Source organism: Pseudorasbora parva, chromosome 16 (genome assembly GCF_024679245.1).
Source record: "Pseudorasbora parva isolate DD20220531a chromosome 16, ASM2467924v1, whole genome shotgun sequence".
Lineage (NCBI taxonomy): Eukaryota > Metazoa > Chordata > Actinopteri > Cypriniformes > Gobionidae > Pseudorasbora > Pseudorasbora parva.
Genome location: NC_090187.1, coordinates 34,480,953 through 34,505,197, shown reverse-complemented (window position 1 = coordinate 34,505,197; position 24,245 = coordinate 34,480,953). Strand labels below are relative to the sequence as shown.

The 24,245-nt window shown below is 38.1% G+C and overlaps 1 protein-coding gene across 2 annotated transcripts; it reads right to left on the bottom strand.

Annotated features, from left to right (window-relative positions):
- Positions 1-476: 476 nt before the first annotated feature.
- siah1 (siah E3 ubiquitin protein ligase 1) lies at positions 477-22,642 on the bottom strand. Of its 2 annotated transcripts, none has more exons than XM_067420449.1 (3): positions 22,300-22,642; positions 10,512-10,568; positions 477-2,485 (listed from the first exon to the last, which is right to left on the bottom strand). In XM_067420449.1, the coding sequence occupies exons 2-3, from the start codon at positions 10,519-10,521 to the stop codon at positions 1,635-1,637; spliced, it is 861 nt and encodes a 286-aa protein (XP_067276550.1). In that variant the 5' UTR covers positions 10,522-10,568; positions 22,300-22,642; the 3' UTR covers positions 477-1,634. The 2 variants fall into 2 exon arrangements, with proteins under 2 accessions (XP_067276550.1, XP_067276549.1); XM_067420448.1 differs by lacking the exon at positions 22,300-22,642 and adding an exon at positions 14,131-14,921.
- Between the last annotated feature and the right edge of the window lie 1,603 nt (positions 22,643-24,245).

Here is a 24,245-nt window from a genome sequence, read left to right as displayed (position 1 = left end):
GGTTTTGCCGTTTCACAGAATCAAGATATACAGTTGTTGTAATGCTAGGTATAGTAACAGGCTGACTAACAACAAAGTTTTGCTTTTATATACTCTTGTGTACAGTAGCTACTTTTCTGTTCTTCCATGACAGTTGAAAGGTTTCTAAGGTTAAAAAGCAAATTCCCTATTATCAGTCTAGCTAACATGGACAATGTAAAGTATTAAATGACAAAACATTTAGTTGGTAGAGCAATTGTTTGCTTCAACCATGCTCACCTGATTAGGTGGAGGGGGAACCAATTGAAGTCATCATCACCATTAGCTGCAGCTTAGAATGAGGACTGAGAAATGGGTATGAAAAAGATAGATTTATTTACTGGCAAAATAGAACAAAACAAACAATAAAACAAATAAAATTAGAGATCAGGACTAGCAACAGTACAATGTATCCACAGAGATGTTTGGCTTTGCTTCACCCTATCCTTGCAAAAAAAAAAAAAAAAAAAAAAACACAGACATACAAAGAACAACAGCAACAAAAATATTGACTTACAAAAAGAGAAAAAGAAGACATTGAGGTCTTCCGAAGAACAACACTATCTACAAACACTGAAGATTAGCCACAAGGTTACAACAGCCTTTTCATTTCATTTTCTTATAAGTCATTAAAAAATGATAATTATGACAATAATCTCATTATAATAACTGTATTAATTGCCTGTTCCTAGCCTGATATTCAGTGCAGTGTTTACTCCACCGTTTGTAATGGAGGGCTTCAATCTCAAAAAACAAAACTTCTCACGCATACTGTACAACATGAATCTAGCCATTAAGAGTTTTTGATATTAAAACAAAAGTGTGGCATTGATAGTAAAAAAACAACAACAACCTGGCTTGATGTGCGAGTGCCAGGTTATGAAACTATCCCTTCAAAAACAAACAGGAGAAACACTGCAATGATAGGCAGAAACAAACAAGACCTCTAAAATGAAATCTGGACTTGTTATAACTTATCCAGTGGTCATGCACCAATTATCAGAACCTTTCTGTATCATACTCGGGGAAGGACAAATTAGAGGGGGGAAAGGGGGTGGGGGCAAAAACAAAATCTAATATTTGAACATAAACGTTAGTGTTTTATCGAAACTGAAATGTAAAACGTCTTGGGGAAGCAAAAACAGAAAAAAAAGGAAGAAAAAAATTTTGCTCCAAGGGTTACAATTTCTGAGCACACCCACCACAAAAATCGATCAATATTCCCGACCGCCATCCAGCTCTGCGTGCTGTTCCTCAAACCCTTGTTCCAAATGCCACATTCGCAAATGTTCATTCCACAAACGTAGCTTTCCTATACCTTCGAGGGCAATGGATGTTGCTCTCAAAAAAAATGTAGAATACATTAATTATTTAATTTATATAATATTGTAGCATAAAATTGAGAACCCAGGAGTAAAGTCCGGTCGGATGTGCCAAGCTCCAACCAAATACAGTTTTTTTTGATGACTACTTGGAACAAACAACAGCAAAACGTTCCCTAGGTTAGCTACTCCCCCGTCCCCCAAGCACAACTCAAGGTAGCCTGCGGTGTTTTGAAATGTCTGGTTTCATGTTTGTATGTGTGTGTGTGTTCAAGTATGCATGGCTGTTAGTCCTCAGCACATGGATATGGTGACATTGATGCCCAGGTTGCCGTTCTCTGCGAACAACTGGGCAATGGAGGTGTCAAACACCAGGCAGTCACTGTTCATGATGGCGGTGGCAATGCCCTCATGGATGGAACGTGGCGTCGCCTCCCAGGTGAGCCGCCGCCGGTGGCCGTTCAACTCCAACCGGTAGGCAAAGTTTTCCGCCTGTTTTCTTGTGCCGATCAGCTGCACGATGGCAAAGAACTGCTGGTGGCCGTCATATTTCTCCTGCTTCTCCAGCACAAGCATAAAATGGAAGCCAAAGCATGACTGCATCATGACCCAGTCCACTGCCCCAGGCAAGTTGATGTCTGTGGCCAGGAAGACAATATCCTCACCTTGTAGCGTGGTTATGGACTTGTGCTGGTGCAGCAAGTGAGGCATGACAGCATCAAGAGACCCCTGCCACTTGCAGGAGGCGCCAGGACAGGGGCAAGAGTATGGCCGGAATTCACAAAGCTCCTCGTGCTCAGCCTTGTCTGTATGTGGTAGGGTAACTTCACAGCCGGATGAGGCGTACTTGCAAGGGAAAAGGACCGAGTTGGCCACTTTCTCCATGGCCAAATTGCGGATTGACCCAAGTGGGCCTCTGCAAGTGGGGCAGCAGGTGAGTTTGGGCCGGCAGTTGCTACAAACCAAATGCCCGCTCTGGCACTGCAGGATGGGCGGCAGCACATAGTCAAAACAGACCGGGCACTCAAAGAGGCTGGCGAGGTCACTGTTGGATGCGGTGGTGCCCGACAAGGTTGGGACACGCTGAGAAGGGGGACACTTAGAGGTTCCTGTGGGCAACGCTGTGGCAGTCTGCCGACTCATTTCTAAAGAAAAGGAGATAAAGAAGAGAGTTAGCATGGCTAACAGACAACCAGAAAGAAATGGAGGAGCACACATTTACAAAGAGCTTCCAAGACCAGCTAAGCAACTGCATTATGCATGACAGCAGAGATCAGCTGGCATCTAATGGACTTATCTGAGCACTTCTGCTTCCTGAACATAAAGTAGACATTTTAGAATGCAGCCTCGGGATAAAATGTACAGATTTCTGCTGATTTCACCAGTATAAACCCCAAATAGAGTGACAGTGCTGTGAGCCAGGAAATGCCTGTTCTCCCTGAGTGGTTCAGAGATATAGCCATCTAGTGCCACCGATAAGTCAGACAAGAGCCTCTGGGGAAGACTCGGGGCAGCTATTTCTGGCATGAGTAAAATGCACAGATCTTCATGCCTCGCCCTTTAAAAAAAAAAAAGCCAGACATGGAGGGTGGACTCAGACGGCCAGAGCGCATGTCTGCTGCAAGAGCGTTCCTATGGCAACAACCTGCAGTGAGAAGTGTGAATGTGTATGGGACGACCTGTGGAGAGAAGTATAGGACTTAAGATGGATTCTTTCCTAATTCATGACAAAAGGAATGGAGTGACCCAGCTGTAACACCCTACCGCTAGCTATATATATATATATATATATATATATATATATATATATATATATATATATATATATATATATATATATATATATATATATATATATATATATATATATATATATATATACACACACACACACACACATATCCTACATCTAGAACGTCATTTAATAGGAAGCACAAGAGCAACTGTAAATCAGCACCAGGGAGCAAATGAAAAAGACTGATTGCAGATTTAACATGGACATCAATTAAGCGAGGAATAAAGAGACTACAGAACAAAGGAGCAGTGTGGCAGGATCAGAGCATAGTAAATCGTCTCATGCGGGGGAATAAGGACAGTGCCAAAAGGGAGGGTGGGGGTGTGGATAGACGGTGAGCTGTGCGTGTATGTAGGTGGCTTAGAATCTGCTAGTAAACACATCTGCTCTGATAAAGCCAAGTATTTTTAGCCCCCTCATCGAGCAGCTCTCAGAGTATAACAACCGAGGCCAAAATTAGTCCAGGCACAACAGTTAACACCACGTCCTCCCTGCCTTTCTAAGCATGTAGTCAAAGACCAAGGGATTAGAAGTGCCAAAAAAAAAAACTTGTTTCCAAATGTATCACTGCAAAACATATGAATTCTTAAAACGATTTACACATGTTCCTGGATCAACATCTTTTAGTCTTGGAACACCATCTCTATCAACCAACCAGAAGTCTCAGATTTTGGGAGAAGGGATAACCTTAGGTCCTAGAACAACAATAAATGATACAGGAACAGATGTTTTATTTAAGATATACATTTTTGTAAGTTCATGAGAATCGAACCCATAATCGTGGTGTTGCTAGCACAGTACTGCACAGTTTAAACAGCAGGAACACTTTCCTACTTGGAAGCCACAAGTCCTGTTGTGCATTTATAAATGAGCCCATGATACAGGAGGTGTGGTCAAATCCCAGACGAGCCTACAATGTATGTTCTCTACACAACTATACCAATTTTAAAGAAACAATTTTCAGGTGACCTGTCAACTTATTCCAGGCGTGTCCAATCCTGTTCCCAGAGGATCATTGTTCTGCAGAGTTTAACTTAAACCTCAATTAAACACGTCTGAACCAGCTAATCAGGGTCTTCAGGGTTAGTAGAAACTTCTGGCAGGTGTACTGGGGCAAGCTAAACACAGGGTTCATACACAGTTCTAACTACATTTCTATGACTTTCAGGTAAATATTCATGACCGAACCTTCCATGAAATGTAAAATAGGAATAATAATCCATATTCAAATGTCAAATGTCACAGCATATCTTAACAAATTAACGACAAGTGGTTTAATAACACTGACATACCAGTAAGATGGTTAGATAAAATACTGTCGGGCCCTAGCAATGGATTAACACACAATGGGAGGCAACAATGATAAATAAGTAAATAAAAGTGTCCAGTAACTTTACACGGTATTCATTTAGGGGCTCCTGATGCAATTGATTTCCAGGAGCATTTGGTTTATTTAGTAGAATGTTTAATGATGTTGTCGTTTGTCAAATACTTAAATTTAGTACTAATTATAGACTATATAGTATTATTACTATTAGATCATTACTAATATAAGTATATTATTAACAAAAGCCATCTTTACACTGATAAGGTGTAACAGAAGCAAATTTTAACAGGAACTCTGTCTAGCGCCCTCGCAAACATTACGGAAGCTGAAGACACTGCGACATGAATATCTTGCATCCAATCTGCACTTTGTTGTTTATGATGATGGGAGAATTTGCAAGTTTCAGTCAGAATTCTGCCAGAGCTCACACACTGAACAAAACTCTTAGTTTCAGTGATGACTAATCTGAATGATTCTGATTGGCCATTACACTCAACAGAAACGTGTGATTGGTTATAATGCTCAACGCACAAAAGGAAATCTGACTAAGGGTGCTTTCACACCTACCTTGTTTGGTCCGGATCTTCGGACTTTTCAGTTTGGTACGAACCAAAATTACAGGTGTGAAACCTCCCTCGGATCATGGTCCGGACCAAACAGACGAAATTTGGTCCGACGTCAAGAGGTAGTCTCGGTCCGGACCAAATTGAACAAAGGTTCGGTTCGTTTCTTGTGTGAAAGCATTTTCTGTATAGTTCGGACTTTCAGACCATTTACAGGAAGTTCTGGTGTAGGATTAGTGAAAAAACACAGATTAAACTCACAGCACATGCAGTGATGGAGCGCGAAGCATTTTAAACAGAACCGCTTGTGTAGTCATGTCAGCTCGCGTGAGCAGCGTGCTCTGCTTGACTATATGACTTTCGGTTTATTTATGAGACCGCTCCAGTTCATGTGCAACACAAATGATCACTCCGTCACGGGATGTTATATTATTTATTTAAGCTTATTTATTAAATTCAGGCAAATGATGAAACATTTATTAAAATTAAGATACAAAATAAAGCTTTCTACAAAACAAATCTAATGAAGTGGTCAAAATAATTTCTGACTCGATGTCTTTGCACATCTGTGCACGTTTCATAATCAATATAGCCTAGATGAAATTTTAAAATAACATTATAATATTTAAACATAACTAGGCTATAAAATAAAATACATTGTTTGGTTAAAAAGCCTATCTTCTAGGAGCTCCTCCTTTCCTGTCGGCGCCGATAAAATGTTTGCACAACGAGGACGTTCATTTGGTGAATTTGCCTCGAGTATAGTTGGTGCTGCAGATAGTAATGCCATAATATTAACATTATTGGCAACGATGCGTCTGTTCATTCATTCTTGTCAAAGTTTTTTTTTTTTTTTTTTTTTTTTATTCTTGTCAAAGTTACCCGCTGAATTGACAACACACTGACGTCAGACGCACGTCCGCTAACAAACCAATCAATGTTAAGATGCAGCCCACATAGATGATGACGACAGGACGCCAGTGCGTCATGTAAAGTTCTTTGGTGCGCTAACATAACTGCAATGTGAAAGCAAACCAAAAAGAACCAAATGTCCAAACACAAACTTTGGTTCGGACCTTGGTGCGGACTTTCAGGTGTGAAAACGCCCTAAATGTGGCAGTCGGGTGGATCAAAGAAACAAAGTTCGTTTACAAAGTTTTTTTTTTTAACCAGTAGTATCACTTAAACATACAATCTATTACATTTTTATTTCATATTCCAAACCAATTTCTATGACTTATCCAGTTCTCATGACTGTACAAACACTGACCGACCAGGAGCATGACTTTTGTTGAGGTGTGTGTTCACATCCAGAGCACATGTTCCCAATACAATGAGAGAAGCAAAGACTGTCTGCTTGAAGAGACAGTAAGCCAACCTCCCACCACGAAACCGAGCAACTGATGGCTTGTCGTACACTACTTTTACAACAGTGCTGGTCCATTAAGCTGAGGTTTTAACAACAGCTGAAGTAATGCATGTGCATCCCAGAGAAAAAAAGTGTAAATTAATTGAAATCTAAAGGGAAAGGAATAATATATGTCCTGTCAAGTTGTAGAGTTACAGTTTGAGAGACAGTGTTTGATTTGTGAGAAAGGATTATTTATGGACACTGACTTTTGTAAATGGTGGTTGGCAAGTAAGATATCCTTCTTCTGCCAAAGCTAAATATCAATCAATCATTGGGGAGAGAAGCAGCATTCCAAAGCAGCATGTTTAAACATCATGTCCATCCATATCATGACTAGTCTTATCTTAAATAACCTTCAAAGTAATGAGCAAGAGTCTCAATTAATCATTTAAAAAAGGTTTTATATCCAGTATGGGTTACTCTTTAGGCACACTATAATGTAAACCGTGAGGGTTTGCAATTTGCTTCTCTTGTCCACTGTGCCAAGAGTAGGCTCCCTACACATTTTTTGTGAGTCTAGAAAGCACTCTGTAGAAAAATTATATGACACATAAATAGTAGACTAAAAAAGAATTTTGACTTCACTAAGGATTCATTAAAGCAAAGTGTGGTAAGAGCCCTTGTGGCATTGCTGAATTTTCTCTGAATTTTCTATTTGTAAAGTTCTTCGTCTGGGAATCAAAAGAACAGTGGTGTCTTTTCTCCAGCAGTGCTGAGCTGCTATGTCAGTGGAAAGTTTGCAGTCCATCACATATAACAGGAAATCCTGTAACCCCAGAGGAAGTGGTTAGAGCAGACTCGTTGTTAGGTCTTCTAATGGAGTTAGGAAGAACAAAAGGCAATGCAACTGGCCTACGCTGCACAAGCTGAAGTTTAAAAATGCCGCAATATCCAAGACTGTTATTTTGTTTATCAGGTAGACAGTTAAGCCAGGTAACCTCTACATCAGATTAATGGAGCCTCAGCAAAAACATCAGCATTAATGCTAAGGGTAACATCAGCATTAGTGTTGTGCTGAGTCTAAGGAAGGCAGTTGGACAACTCCAAGGACCAAAAAAACTAAGCAAGTATGTGAACAAAAAGCTACATAAGGTCAATTATAGCTATCTACTTAAAAACAGGTTTAATGGCACAGACAATTACGATCCAAAAATCTGCATTATGTACAATGGCACTACTTCTAGCAATGCTTTGGCCAGGACTTTGTACCTGTGTTTGCATACTTGCGCCTAGGGCTGTGCAATATGGACAAAAACAACCTATTGTGATTTTTTGTTTTGTTTTCAATTTTAATCACGATTTCGACACAAAGAGACATGCTTTACAGTTATAAATGCATTACGTGTGACGTTGTAACACTTCCAAAGGAAACCAATTAGAGCTTTATCGAAAAGTTAACATGTCTCTAGAACAGACAAATGGCCTAAATAAATAAAATATATAAATTAGGGGTGCAACAGTACGGGTATTTGCACCAAACCGTTTCGGTACAGGGCTTTCGGTTTGGTGCACATGTGTACCGAGCGGTTCCAAATCTTTAGCTTGTTAACATTCGGCTTGTTTTAAGCGCGGAACACACTTCAGTCAAGAGTTCCCACATGAGCATATTAAATCAGTCCACGTTAACATGAAATAGAAGCGATAAATGCCATTTTGACGCTCTTTAATGTGACGTGACTGATCACAGTATAGGCGCGTCAAACGGTTAACAGTTCAAGGCGCGCGAGTGAACGCGATCATCTATTCCTAAAGAATAAACATGAATTAATGTCTCAAGGTATTTTGAGGATACATTTCAACTTACTGAAATGTAAGCTGTGTTGTGTAATCACTCAATCTGTGTTTCAACCGCGGAAAGACAAATCAGCCTGCAATGTCTCGTAGCATCACATTTACTTCAGAAGCCATGCGGAGTCATGTGGAGTCCACACTCCACAGCTGAGAGTTCACTAGAGAAACTAACTCTTTCGCTAAAAAGATGCACTATATTAGCCTATATATTCACAATATTAGCCTATATATTCACTATATTAGCCTATCACTAGTCTATATATTCATTATATTCTACTGAACCTGTTAGTGATGTCTGGATTATTTAATGTATGTTTATAAAAGTGTATAAATGCAACAACAAATTGGAAAACAATTATAATTAGTTTTAGAAGTTAATGCAAAAACTGCCTAATGTGAAGCTTATGAGTGTTGATTATTATATCTAAAAATAAATAGCTGAATTGAGGCTAATAGTTGGGCTCTGTTGTTAACCTTTAATATTTAAATGTGTAGCCTAAGTAAAGGCTCCCTATATTTACAGCATTATCTTTGAGGAACATTTAGTTATAATTGAATTAATTTAAGGACAGACACTTTTTTTCAGTATATATACACCACTGTTGAATAAAAATAAATAAAAAGCAATTCTGGAAAACTGCTGTACCGAAATCATACCGAACCGTGACTTCAAAACCGAGGTACGTACTGAACCGTCAGATTTGTGTACCGTTACACCCCTAATATAAATATAATTATTGATGAGACTAAATGAACTTAGCAGTGCTTAGGTCGCTCTCTCATATAGCGGTCTTTGAATTTGAAATGAGCTGCTAATAAAATGCATCATAAAACTTTTGATTTTGTGGATGTGAACTCCGTTAAATGAGCATATACTGCGGGTGAAGGTATAAGACAACCTGCAACTATCTGTGAATGCATATTAGATATTTGTGGATCTCACCTTTCAAAATTTCGCATAGACAAAAATTCTAAAGAGAGACCTCTAGCCTAAAATAATATTTTAATAAAACTTACAATTTTGTCATTTCATACTTGAAGCATTTAAGACCACATGAAAAGATTCATCTGTAGAAAATGTAACAACATTTCTAAGCAGCCAACATGATTATTTGCAAGCCAAGATATTGCAAGATGTTACCTCAAACAGTCATTTTCAATGACACAGAATGGCAAACCTCTACTACAAACATCTACATCAATTAAACGCTTAAATATAAATTTCTTACAATGCAGCACTTTGCAAAGCAAGAGGCATAAGATGCATTTGCCGCTGCACAAATTAATGGTAGTGCAGTGTGCTTTAATACATAAAAAAGGTTAGCAAATTCAAGTTTTATTAAACCCTGTCTTACAGTTTTATCAGACTCATGGATATGTTTGTGGTCAAAAGCTTTGTTCACTCAGTAGGTGTTACCCTTGGATTTAGGCTTGCTGCAGTGCCTGTAATGTGGTTAGTGGTCTGCAACATTCTGTAAAGGGAATTAGTTTTATTCCTGAGATCTAAAGTCAGTACTCAAAATGGATAATAAAAGCTTTGTGAGCTATTAAGATTTACAATTAAAGTTTGACTAGCTCTTTCACCTTCTCTGTAAGGCTTATATGTGCTGTGGAAACAAGCTTGTACAGTACACATGTATGATTGCAGAAGGGTTTTGTGGGATATATTCTGGGATACGTTCCAATAAAATGAACTGCTTTTGGTTTAGTTTCATTTGTAAACAGCATTCTGGTACACAGTTCTCTGGAAGAAGTAATTCTAGAATTGATGGAAGGCAGACAAGAGGTTCAGTATTCACAGCTCTGGTGGATGAAGAGATAGGAGATGCCTAGGAGGCCTAGAGGATGGTAGCATGACCAAAAGGCATAGTTTTTGTAGAGATGGATCACTCTGCAATGTCTAATGGTTCTGCCTGTGGTAACAGGCTCAGAGGGAATGGGAGTTTGAGGACAAATCTGTCCAGCAATTCCAGATGGGGACTGGGAATGAATACAGGCAAACCCTTACCATTTATTTTTGCTCAGATATTTCTCCATTTTCTCCACTAAGATGTTTTCCACATCCCAGTGAACTGAAGCTGAACTAAACATCAGCTGAACATGAATTGAAGCCTCACTGCCAAGAAATACTCAACCCTGTTGCAAGTTTCAACGAACCTACATTTCTAAAGGTCTGCACATTGGCAGAGGATTCTGCATGAAATACCCAAACAGTGCGAGTTCTGTTATTGTATTTTAAGAACATGCACAGTTGCACAGTGAGAACATAAAACAAAATACTTGCCTTCGTCCATATGATTCCCAATTACGTCTTTCTTTTTTCCTTGAAATGTGTGGACCTCTGGAAAAAAGAGAGAGAGAGACGTTTTGTTAGTTCTGTAACAGACTATAGCTGTTTCCATTCAAAGTTGCAAATGTAATTAGTGCGCAAAATTGTAATATCGCATAAAACATTAGCGAACAAAGCACTGTTTTTATCCAGCGAGTCAAAGAGAACATCACTTCCTGGTAAACAACCGCTTAAAAAACATAGGATTAGCCACCATATATAATCATTTTCATATATAATAAATTATTTGCGTCTCAGAGAAACTTGTGCGTCTTAAACTTGTTTTCAGAGGAAGATGCTGCTGTTTGGGAACGCAGTCATGCAAGACAGTTCTAGGAGGTAAATATACAGAACATCTTTGACAACAGACTTCTGAATAACCAAAGCAGCACTTCAGATGCTTTGCAAACCAGATGTTTCCACTGGTTGGTACAGTTATGCCGTTATATCGCAAAAGCCACGTAAAAAAAAAAAAAAAAAACTGCATCGAGAAATTTTTTCGGTTAATGAATTTCCATTTTGGTTTATGCGCATGTTTCCGCATCGGCTAGAAAATTTATACGACTCACATGAACACAAATGTTTGTTAGAATGCATGTGCATCTTGGCGCTTCCATTTAGCATTTTTTGACTTTCTAAATGACACCTTTATTTATTCTATATCCACTGTACAATACAATATGATAACAAGTGTCAATGAAACAGAGAACAATACAGGTACAAAACAAGTAGAACAGATATTTCTTCATACCGTGATGTTGAGAGAAACAGACACACCCGTTTAACAACCTCCTTTAAGTGCCCCTATGAATACAGCTAAGGCTATAGACAATATATCGATATTGTATAAACAATACAAAAGGAGGCAATACTGTTTATATTGATGTACATAAGTTGGGTACTACAAGCACCTGAAAAAAATTGACAGGACACAGAGTGAGCGGCTGTGGGGAAAGTGCATAATCCAAACAAAATGTGAGATGTAATTTATATTATTCAAAATAACTTGTAAGATTTATAAAGTTTAATTCAACGCAGCTTTCCCCGGCAAATGCTATGACAGATATTAGTGCAGTTTATTGCTTTAAGATGTGGCGTTTTCCTCTGTGCATAACTTACATTTCACAGGTATATTCTTCATCTGTAAATGTTGAAGCCATGCAAATATTTCCATTTTGCTATCAGGAGTGAAACAGGCCTTTAGCAAGCAAGTCTCCGCTATACTTGAATGAGCATTCTGACTAAAATATAGCCTATATTTTGCTAAAATATTTGTTGTTTTGGACACTAATAGATAAGTGTAATTTATTATACAGTATTTTACAGTAACTGTAAATTGACTATTGACTGTTATAATGGGGTAATTAAATGTAGGGTAATTTAACAATTAAGACTGTGCTTTTGTTTTTATTTATTTAATTGTTTTAATTTAGAGATACTTTCTTTTTTTTTTACCTTTTTTGCACATATAGCATAGCGTACATGATATTTACAGTCAAAACAAAATGTATTCACAATTATCACAGTTTATTCTGTATAGTTTAGAAAATGGTTATGACAAGAATTCAGAGTTAAACTGCATCAGAACAAATTTATCTTGATAATGTCAGATTACAATACCCCAATCAGCTGTCAGCTGTTAAATTTAAGTGCACAGTTAGATAATATCAATTCAGTTCAACCAATAACCGAGCAATGCTTCATTTTGTTCAGTGTGTGGTGTAAAAGGTTGCATTAGTAATTAAAGAAAAGGAAAAAAAAAAATTAAGCAAAACATGGCAAGGTCAAAGTGTCTAAATAATTTATAAATTTTACTGATAGTCCACAAGATGAATATTTTTGGGTATAATATGTCGGTTTACTTTATTTTGCCATCCTCCCTTACATAAATGAACTATAGTGTCCTGCGCACATTAGGAAAAAATATCTGGTGTCAATCTTTTTTGGTTTGACTATATTTAACCATATATATATTTAAAATCCCAAAAAGTAGACAATACAGTGTTTCTTAATTAAGGGAATATATATATATATATATATATATATATATATATATATATATATAATTTATTTATTTTCTAATGTGAAGCCTGTTAAAGCAGATGCTCACAGTGTGCAGGACTAATGCAGAGGCACAATGCCAGTTGGGCTTCACATTGATTTCTCCACATTAGGCCACACTTCAATATTTCATCAGAAGCCATTCAGAATGGAAGGTCGATCAACATGCATTAAAGCATCTGGTGAAATTATTCCGCAGATTAGGTGGTGTAGAAGTCCAAATCTGGCAGCTGGTCAATAGCATGGATCAGCATGCCCAAAAGCCAATGGACAGGGACTTAAAAGCTGAAAACTCAATTTAGTTTTGATATCAACATTTGTAATTGACTCAGCCGATAGCATGAGAACATCATGATATGGTTATGAATCCTTTAACAAGTCATAAAGTGACAATGTCATACAGAAAACTAATGCAGTCATTTAGCCCCTAGCAAAAAGCGTAAGACTGGGGGGAGGACACACCTAAATATGAGATTAAGTAAAGAAATATAAATGCATTACATTTCTTGTAGGGGATTATTGTAAGGGATGCTGTAACAAGTCAATGGAAGGTGACAAATTAATAAATACAATTATTTGAATAAACTTTGGGAGAGTAAAACAAACTTATTTAATTTAACAAAATAAGATTTAGAAAATTATAATCATGGCATTCCAATAAATATAATTCTTTTTTCCCCATCTGATTTTCAAAAACTAAATACATTTCATTAATTGAATACAATTCTAGCCATTCAATTACCGGACAGGCTTTCCTTGAGTCTCAAAATTGCATAATGAATTAGAGAATTTGAAATTGATAATGAAATGCTAACTATTCTTTAGCATTTACGCATTTATATTTGTAAAATATTTTAAAACTTATGAAGAGACATTGAAATCATGTCCCATGTATAAGCCACAGAAACACATGATCCTCCAGTCGGTGAGTCATAGTTCCCTGAGCAGGCAGACGAGTCACAGCCTGTCCTCACTGTACCGTCCCCCTTTAGTGTTCAACCCTCCACACCAGCCCAAAACTAATAGAGTGAACAGAAAAGCACAGCTGAGTACAAGACGCTAGAACAATGTACACAGTAGGTCTGATGACAGCTCAACTGAAGATGCCATAGACTGAAACTATGACTAGACCACAATCTCACACACAGACAAAGAAAACAAAATCAAGGATGAAAGAGGTCTCAGCATTTCATAACAGAGAAAAGAAAATGTGTGTTGTCTCTCAAAACAGACAACTTTTCCTTTATCTACAGTAGAAAGCATAGGAATGTAACCAGAAGCCCAAAGAAAACAAGGTTTATGTCAAAATGTCTGTGTTTTTGGGTCCATACAATGAAAAATCAATGGGGCCCAATGTTAGTTTAAACTCTGCTGACTTCCATTCTATGGACAAAAAAAAAACACACACATTTTTGGCTCATTTTAACACAGTGAATGAGAGATAAACTAAATGGCCTAGCTTTCACATGTGAGTTAGTGGTGGTAGTAAACAATGAAAGCATGTTTCTGTTACCTTTAGGTTTACTAGCAGTCCGGGCCGCTATGCAAGAGAAGAGCTTGAGCACTCCCTTCCATGAGTACACAGGCTGTAGTCTAACAGTAGCAGACATGGGGAGCAGATTGATTCTTCATCATGCACTTTACATAAAAACAAAAGGTCCCATAAGACAGGGTGCCTCCTTTCCCGTTTCACTCTTGTTGTCCTATAACCTTATTATAGTGGCACCGCAAGATAGAAACACAGCTCCAACAGGTCGCCTAGGGCCACTGCAAGGTATCCCCACCCCTAACCCCTCCAAAGGAGGAAGGGATGGGTCCCAAACACCAACACACTCGTGCAATTTGCGTAATTCCAGAGGAGAGCAGGAGTTTTTCTTCTTAAGACTTTCTCTTCACTAAAGAACAGCCAAGGGTGAGCATAAATAGTCGGTAAAGCGGGATGTGAAAAAAGAAAGAAAAAAAAAAAAGATTTGCTGTAATCTATTAATGTTACACAAGTAGATCCAGTTTCCAGAGCCTGGAAGGAGACTTAAAGCAACAATCCCAAGGAACAGGGGAAAAAAACTAAAAACTAGGCCCCCCCAACCCTAAAAGCACATTCCAGAACTCATTTGAGAGAGACCACTCCCAAGACTTTCGGAGTACCCCGTCAGCTCCGCAAGTGAAGAAAACGGAGAAGGAAGAAACACGCTGTTGCGCAGAGGAGCCGACTCTCAGAATGACCGCAGAAAGGAGAGTCCCACCTGCACCGTCACCACTGTTGCCTGTGGGTTGAGGAGTCAAATGTAAGCCTGAAGTCAGCATGCTCTCTCTCTCTCCCTCTGTCTGAGGACGAGAAGTGGGACCGGTTCATGGGCCCAGCCGTGTCAGATTACACAGCTCCTCCTCCTACTGCTGCCTCTATTCATGTCAACCAGACAAAGAGACTTTACAGCATGGCACCTCTACAACAGCCGGTAACTTAAACACAACAGTCCAAAATTACACATGCCGCTCATAAACAGCACTAACAAAACCACAAATGCATTGAAACGCAGCTTTATGGGCACTTAAATGTCTTTGAACCTTGAGACAGAGAGTGGCACATTACAACAAATCCAATATCGCAAGTCTTCACTGCTATAAAGAAGCCCAAGAGTGTAGAGCCACATCATACACCACTAAGTATCGCCTCTCACCACTACCCAAAATACCCCAGGACATACCCAAATGCTTAGAATGAGGCGGATTAAAACAATCTGACCTTTCGGCTCTTGAAACTGACTTTACGGCCCAGACGATATAGCCCCAAATCAGTATCTCATTGTGACACTACAGGGCTCTGACCATCTTGTGGCCTTTGGTCCCCTCGCCTTCATCAAAGCATGCACTGTAGAATTAACTAGTGATAACATTACAATCAAAACATACATTCCACAGTGCTATGCTCATGAGACCTCTTATTAAAATCCTTGCCATTATAGTCACAACAAATGGCGTTCTTCTTTGGGTTCTTAAGACAGTCTTTTCCTATTTATGTAAAAACATCTGTTAATCATAGAGCTGCTAAATTCAATGATGGACTTTGAAGCCTTTGAAATAATCAAAGACCATTTGCCAAGTCTTTTGTTTCAGTGTCACTACATTAACATTTGAAAGGGCAGATGTGAGGGGTCACGCATGTAAAATGGTTTTTGAGCGGTCCCGCTCACGTACTGTGTGCCTGAAACACCTGCAGGCATCCTACACTGTGGTAAAGGTGCTTTTTGTCATTTCTCACCAACTTGCGGATACATGGAAAAAATTCTTGCCATGTCTATAGGCAACAAAAAATAAAAGTCTTACATGATAAAATTGGAAAAATATTTTTAAAAAATATTTTCACAACAACAAAAATGGCTTCTTACATGTTAGTTATAAATGCATCAACTAGTCACTATTAAATCAAGAATTAATACTAAAGTAATGTAATATTGAATAAACTACTGTTCATTAATAATGAACATTTTTGTTTCTTCATAACACAAAATATACATTTTAATTCAAAAATGGAAAACAGGTCAAAATGTGTAGGCATCTCAATGAGACATTTTAAATACTGTCAGTGACTATGATCTCCATCTTATGTACGAGTAAAATAATAGATGCAGCTAGGGTGATTAAAAGTAAATCAAATTAAATAATGCAACCATACTCCTAAATCTCCAACCTGATGACAATAAATGACTTGTATGCTCCCGTGACAAGACGAGTATAGTTCCTCTCTGGAAACAAACACACCATGTGCTCCGCACTGCCCCCATGGGCCCAGATCATATGCTGACAGCAGGATGTTTTGTTAATGGTACAAATCTGCAATCATTGCAGGACAAGCACTTGTAAACAAAAGGGCTGAAGGCAGGGCAGAGATTCTGCTCAGTATTTCCATCTAAATGAAGACGGAGACATAACATTTCCATGCAGGTCACTGTGCTCCGGGTAAAGTAAACACCATAGCTCTTCTCCACTATAGCTGGGATGCAAAACAAGTTTCCAGTGGAAAATAATATAGGATTTTAAAAACAACAACAAAACACACATTACATGTGAAACCCCCACAATCATCAATACAGTTGTTTTGCATGAGACAGCTTTTGCCCTCACTAAGTCTGTCTAAACAGATGGCCTTTACACACTCCAAGAGCATTGTAAACACAAGCACTGACAGCAGGACATCCACAGTTGTTTCACATACAAGTGGTGTGAATATTAATACCACAGATAAATCAAAAGGCATACAATAAGCAAAATTGAAATTATCTCTGGCAGAAGGCCCTCAAACTCAATCTTCCACAGCCTATAATTAATATATTATGGATTACTACGACTATAGTCTATCATCTAGGGGTAAAGGTGATGTGACAAATCTTAAATTATGCACTTTTAATTCCAAAGAATTTTCATAATTCTCATCACAAATTTGTAGCATAACTAACAAAAGTTTAAAAAAAACTTTAAAAAAAAAAGTGAACAGTCAATGATAAAATAAGAAAAAAATAAAATAAAAATGTGCTGTCACTTTAAAACCAAATCTGCAAATCTAATGCTCTCTCATGCGCTCTCAACTTTTTATGTTCCCTTAATACATAAACAACTGTGTGCATGTATACAAGAGTGTGAATTTGACCGTTCAAGCCCAATAAGGTTGCAAAAAGAACCCAGTTCAGTACTGCATGAGCAGCAGTTTCAGGTAGACGGCATGGACATATACTGTTATTTCCAGTATGTCGCACACCTATGCTCCTCCAATTGGGCCACTCACTTCAAAAATAACACAGAAGCTACACATGAACACAAACAGGGGGAAATGAAGCATAACAAGCACATTTCATTACTGATTCTATCCCATCCATTATCTCTTGCTCATCGCTACGAGATCTTCTCAATGGACAGAGTCCATTAGAGCTCAATCCTGTAACTCTATATACAGCTCTGGGCAGGGACTGCCAATATAACTAGCAGCTAGAACCATTAAATAGATATGGGCACTCTGGACAAATAATGAGGCATTTTGTGTAATTGTGTTGTCATTTACACTAATGCAAGTGGGTTTGAGTCTTTGTTTAGCATCAATATTCATTCATACTGCATTTGCACTAATACCACCTAATCTATGACCAGAAGAGTTTCAAAGGCCACAAAAGTATGTTACTGTGGTAAAACCAACTAGTAATCGTTAATTTGAGCCATTAGTCGACTAATTGCATGTTTATATTAATTAAATTACTTAAATATATACTGGGGGCAGAATATAAGCCTATTCCGTATGTCAAAAAAAAAGCAGGGTCACATTTTAATTGTTTATTAGTGGTATAATTAGTGTTTTCTGAGTCATTGTTGGCTGCAAAGATTACGTTGATGATGCTGACGCCAACTCTGCAGTAGTGGACCTTTAGAGAGAAATGCACCTTTCAAACGGATTACATAATCAGAGTTTTTGTTTTCCATTTCAAGCTTTGTATAGATATATATCATGCCTGAGACTATGAACCTTAATACAGGCTGCGTTTCAGTTTATTTGTGTGATGCGCTCCAGTTCAGGGAGACGGAATGGGCAAGATTAGCGAGATTAGCAGAAAGCACATCTTGTTTGTTTTCATTATTTTACAAGTTTTGTTATTGTGAGTAATACACAAGTGAACATACACCCTTTACAGTTTGGAATGATGCATTACTCTTATGCGTATGTCCAAAAATAAAAGTTAAAAAAATGTAAGTTATCACGTTGGTGCCTCCATATCGTGCAGTAAAGCACACCATACTTTAGCTTCCACAAACAATTATATGTGACTAATAATAGCGTGCATTTATAGGTTAAGATAAGAGTAAGCAGCAGCCAAGTAAAGTTGCTACAACTTACAAGTTTTAAAATGATAAGCCATATTTGAGGTTGATGGATGATAGGCAAACATATGGATTTCCTGCCCAACATACAAAACATATGGATTTCCTATGGATTTTCCTTTAAATTGGATTAAAAACCTGCAAATGATAAACTTGTGTGATAATGCAGCACTAGACAAATCAGGGAAAGAGATAGTTCAGTCAACTGTCCTGAGTGTCATTTGTGTTGGCCCCAGGCCATTGGGCAGTCCATACTGTCGAGCCCTGAAACTATTTGAAGCAACTAAAACATGCTAATCTACAAAAGTGCAAAAAAACAAAAAACAAAGACGCATTGTGAAGACTGAACCCACCCACCTCCACGCATGTACACAAGCTCATACACAATGTAAACAATTAGGCTCCTTGTCTGCCACACTCAGACATATGTCCAACCAGAATTATGATCCTGTAGTCATGCACAGGTTGTTGTTTTTTCAACTTGGAAATACTGGTCTTTTACTTTTCGTTTTGCACAATTAATGTTTTTTTTTTTTTTTTTTTTTTTTTTTTTACAAAGGCTACATTAAATTACAGCCAAGTTAATGTTACATATTAAAATTAATCTATTTAAAAAAATGTATAACTGGAGCAGAAAACAAAAGGTTTTAATTTTTTTTATTCAGATTCAGATTTTTGCATGGATGTGATAGTTTTCACTGATGACAGGTTGAGAGAAATGCCCACTCGAAGATGAGCAAGGTGAGGGAGTCTCCGGGTGTTGGGTGAGACTTGTTGGTTGCAAAATTTCCATTTAAACATGAATGAAATTAGTTGTTGCAAACATCCTTATTGTGCCTTTAACTTAAAAGAAATAAAGATTTGACATTTATCGTAAAATGCATTGACCAACTGATATGAAAAAAATCGAATTGTGAAATTCCTAACAATACCCAGCTCTACTTCAAAAGAAGAAAATGCACTATAACGTCTGAGTTTCTAAACTACTATAGTAATGAATCACAGGACAGTGTTGACAGACGAGACTAGGCTCTCTTTTCCCACAGAAAAAAGCTTGCGAGCACTAAACTGAGATGTTGTCCATGTTATTCTTGAATAGTGTAAAGTCGCTTGAATATTCAAACTGAAATATTAAATTGACAGACTTTCATGAAGAGGCAAGCAAAAGTGATCTCACTTAGGTGCTTGTGCACGCTGTCGTGCATGTAGCAGTGCATATAAGAACGTCGATTAACTTACCTGTAAAAGAAACTGTATACAACATGCAATTGCCCTAGCAATACTGAGCATTCAGATTGTATAAACAAAGATAACTGCTCCTCAATATTTCCATGTGTGCAAACTGCACTTGATGTGACTGGATAGGGCAGAGTCACTAACTACACACGGGGAAAGTATTAACAAGATTTTAAAAAACTAAATAACTGACATGGGGAAAATGACATCGATTAGAGGCTCTGGGGCAGCATGTTGCCTGTTATGTCGTTTGCACTGCCTTGTTGAGCGCAGAGGCACTGAGAACATTATAATTATTTGGCACGCTCGTATTTTTTCAAATGTAACAGGATTAGTCCAACGAATCATTCGGTTCATAATGTGTACCCCGCCGAAAGCCTCGTACCAAATGGTTCAATACAAATACGTGTATCTTTACACCTCTAGTGCCTATGCTGTAGTAATTATTCAGTAGACATATTGGTGGCACAAGGGAGTAAAGAGAACAGTGATGTGTAAGGAAGTACAAGAGGTGGAAGAGATATGCAATGGGATAGAGAGTGTGAAACGGTCGATCTCTGCACTATACTCCTGTTTCAGCTATTCTAACCAGGGTCAGGTTACCTCACCATTACACAGAAACTGTGGAGTCTAACTATAAAAGACAAATGCGGTTTCTGAGGGGCGGGGAGTATAGGAGGGTGGGTTGCAGTGCAACTGCCCCATAAAGACTGAAATTATCCAAATTTATTATTGATCACCAACCAAAAATTATTAAGCAAATATTAATTTTCATAATACAAAACCAAGATGATTTAGTCAAACTAATATTTAGCCTTTTCTGCTTTTTTGGGGTTTCATTGGAGACTCCAATTCATGTTACAGACACTGGAGTTAAGGGTTGGGGGTGGGGGTTGGTCTCTAAAGAATAACACTCAACAATACACTTTAACAGAAAAAAATGTCTTGCAGTCAACACAGTATTTTAAATTTAGGCATTAGCCCAAAATAATAATAATAATGTGACCCTTTAGCCTGAAAAACAAGCCTTCTAAAGATCTGACTAAAGCGCACAAATCTCTACAGAAATAATCAATAACTTTGCGATGAACACTCCATGACATGAGCTCTAGTTCACTGCTGAGGTGTGTGAGGAGAATGAAAGTGGATGGTTGCATTTGAATGAAGCACCTGGAGACAGAAACACAAATCGAATCCATCCTAAAGCCAAGGCAGAAGGCTTTTTACATTTTTAACCTTCTGCGTTTCTAAAAAGCATTGTGAGCCCAGCTAGTATCCATTTAGGTTTTTAATAAATGCTGCCCGGGACAAGCCATTAATCCAATAGATATGTTAATCTGCAAATAAGATATCATAGAAACATGAAGGTTGATCTACAGTGCTTTAAACAAGAAGCCTGAAGGTTCTCTTAAAATGTTTTATATTTTGCAGTAAAATATCCCTACAGTACCTCTTTAGTGTTTAGAACAACCGTACCGTTCTAAAGACAGTAGAATAAGGTTAACGTTAGTTACAGAAGGGATTTGACCCTCTCCTATCTAGCTATTGCTTCAACCAACTGCAACTTAACCTCAATTACTGCAATCGATAGGGGAGGTGCTTAAATGGATCTTTAAGGATAAAGAACAACGAAAACAGTACAGCTCAATTCAGTCGACAAAGATGCAAGCAAAACATCTTCAAATAGCAGTCGCTTTGTAAACAGAACGGAGTGATGATCCAGACGCCAAGTTCAAGGCGGCTGTGAGCGCGGAAGCTTAAAATACATCGCGTGTGTAGCAGAGACACTGGCATTCATTGACATTAAGCTTCTTTAGGTCTCAAAGCAATCACATGCACACGCGCATCTGATAATGTACTGTAACATCTTAAGTTTGAGAGAGAGAGATTGTCGTGCCCAGACTCAACACCAAGTGTTGGTTGACGGCTAGCTTTATGCACGTTACCTTTAGGACTGATTTCTAAATCATCATATTACAGGTTATACTGACCATAACGGTGATTAAAATGGCTCCTACACCACATACTTACCCAGCTAACCCTGTACATGTGTATATAATGCCATGCTCCTTTTGCAGAGAATAATACATTTTCTCGCAGCCAAGCCATCTCTCTTACGCTTAGAAATTGTCCAGTATGATTCAATTTCAATTAACAAGGCCTCAAGCTTAGAACTACAAAAAATAAAATAGCATGTCTGCATGCATGTATCCGATTTATATCACCGGAAAGAACTCCAATGGTTGTATTATATTCAATTTCAACACATTTAACAGGGTCTCCCTTAGCACAAGCACAGAGAGCTAGCAACGCCGGGCTAATAATGGCTAACGTTACATGGACCAAATCTCGGCGTTTAAGAGAATGTTTTATTTTATTTTATAACTGACTACGAACGACACCAGATATCTTAACGCATTAACAGAAAAATAGGTCAAATACAATGTGCATTGATGAGGAACACAGTAAGTTAAAAAGGTTGATAGCATGGTCGGCTAGCCGCTTTTTAAGCTAGCTAGCTCGCTCGCTAAAATCAACAACAGAGCCATTATCCTCGAATGAGGGATTTAAACACTGCACGTACCGCTGGAAAAATATCCTTCTGCTGCCAAACGGAACAATTAAAAAAATAATCCACTACACGCCGGTCTTCGTTAGGTCCTCGTCCGTTAATCGTTTGGATGTTTGTGTTTCCACATTCGCTAAAAGGAGACGCTGCTGTCGCCCGGCAGTCTCGGTGTCGCGCACTGACTGAAGCTGTTGAAATATATGTTTTCACGGGAGCGGCGCTACAAGTCTACGTGAACGCGCTACAGCCACATGAGCGCGGTAAGGAGAACAACGTAGGCCGTTGGGTCCATCTATGATGTCTATGGTTGGGTCAACAACAGACTAGCGATGGGAAGGGATGCCCGTCTCATTTCTACGAATCGGTTCCCTTTCGAACAGTTCACCTTAAAGAACCGGTTCAGAAAACCGTTTCAACGATTCTAAAGCAACACGTGGTGTAGTGTAAAATAAAATAAAAGTAATACAATAAATGAATAAGTCCACCCGCATAAATAGCGTACTGTTTTGTAATTACGTGTTCTCAATGTATACTATTGGGTTATATTAATATTCAGCTAGATAAAGTCATTTGGATTTAAATTGCAAAATGCTTTTTTGCGTATCTCGGGTGAAAACCCTGGATGTTTTGATACAATATGCATCAGGTTACTGTTTAGTTGGCTTTAATGGCGTATGTTAGTTTGTCGGCTCCGGTGAGATGTTCGTTGCGAGTCGGAAAGACCTGATCCGACCGGGGTACTCTTTTACTGACATAGTGAAGTTCAGTTTAGTTCTGAAAATATGTTATATATACAAAGGAGGACCCTTGTTCGACACAAAAATATATTTGACTACTTGTAATGATTTAATGTGTAATGAATAGGCTACAGGAATTCAATGGATCAAGCATATTGGTAACAATAACTGTTATTAAGGTGTGTCAGGGATTTAAATAGTCTGTGACGTGCTGTAATTAAGCAAATAGTTCATTTTCCCATGCATGTCTATTTTTTTACTGTCTGTCTTCTTAAAGGTTCTTAAATTATTCATTGGAGGACTCCTGAGAGTTTCCCATCTAGAATGAGCAGAGATACCTTTACCTGCCATTAGGTACTGTGAGGTGTCCTATTATCACAATAATGTGTTCTACGTGTCACTTCTCATGAACAGACAGTGGTTTAGTGCAGTTAACAGCTGTTTTCTTTGTCATTTATATCGGGTAAATTCAGCTATAAATTTGAGCGCTAGTAACCTCAATGTTAAAAAACTAACACAATTTATCTGAATTCACCCCATATTATGAATAATATAAACAAAAACATATTTATTTAATTTAAACATATTTATATTTAATATTTGCATACAATAATGTAATTTTAGCTTGTATTCCATAGGCTATTTGTGGTCCATAGTTACAGACGGCAGGAAAACAATAATAGTTATTCATGCTCTGTCAGTCATTACCTGAAAACACATTAGCAGTCATCGGTAATATATAACCACTGTATTTACCTGAATTGTGTAAAACAGGTGTTGAAAGGTGAGTGTATAATGTGCTGGGGATGGAAAAAACACGCCTGTCTGAACCAAAATTCATTACTAATACAAACGTGGCAACCATCATCTATGACTAGACTAGACACACCTATGGAAATGTGTGGATAAATATAAACCTACACCTGTAGTTGTATATTAATAATGACGAATTATGAGTCATTTGTTAGAAATACATCACATGCATATTTGAGCATGCTTGGATTAGCTGCAAGGCACTCTAAAATAGGACAGTAGCACTCTTACTCTAAATTAGCCCAGAGCTCTTTTAAGTTTCCAAAATTGCCAACTCAGCCACTGAGAGGAAATGACATCATTGTTTACAGCTCTGCAGCAGATGGAGAAATAGGAGTGGCCCCTCCCTCAGCCACGGGAGCAACCAGTGTGCCACACACTGATGATTCAAAACAGTATTTAGTCGGTCTG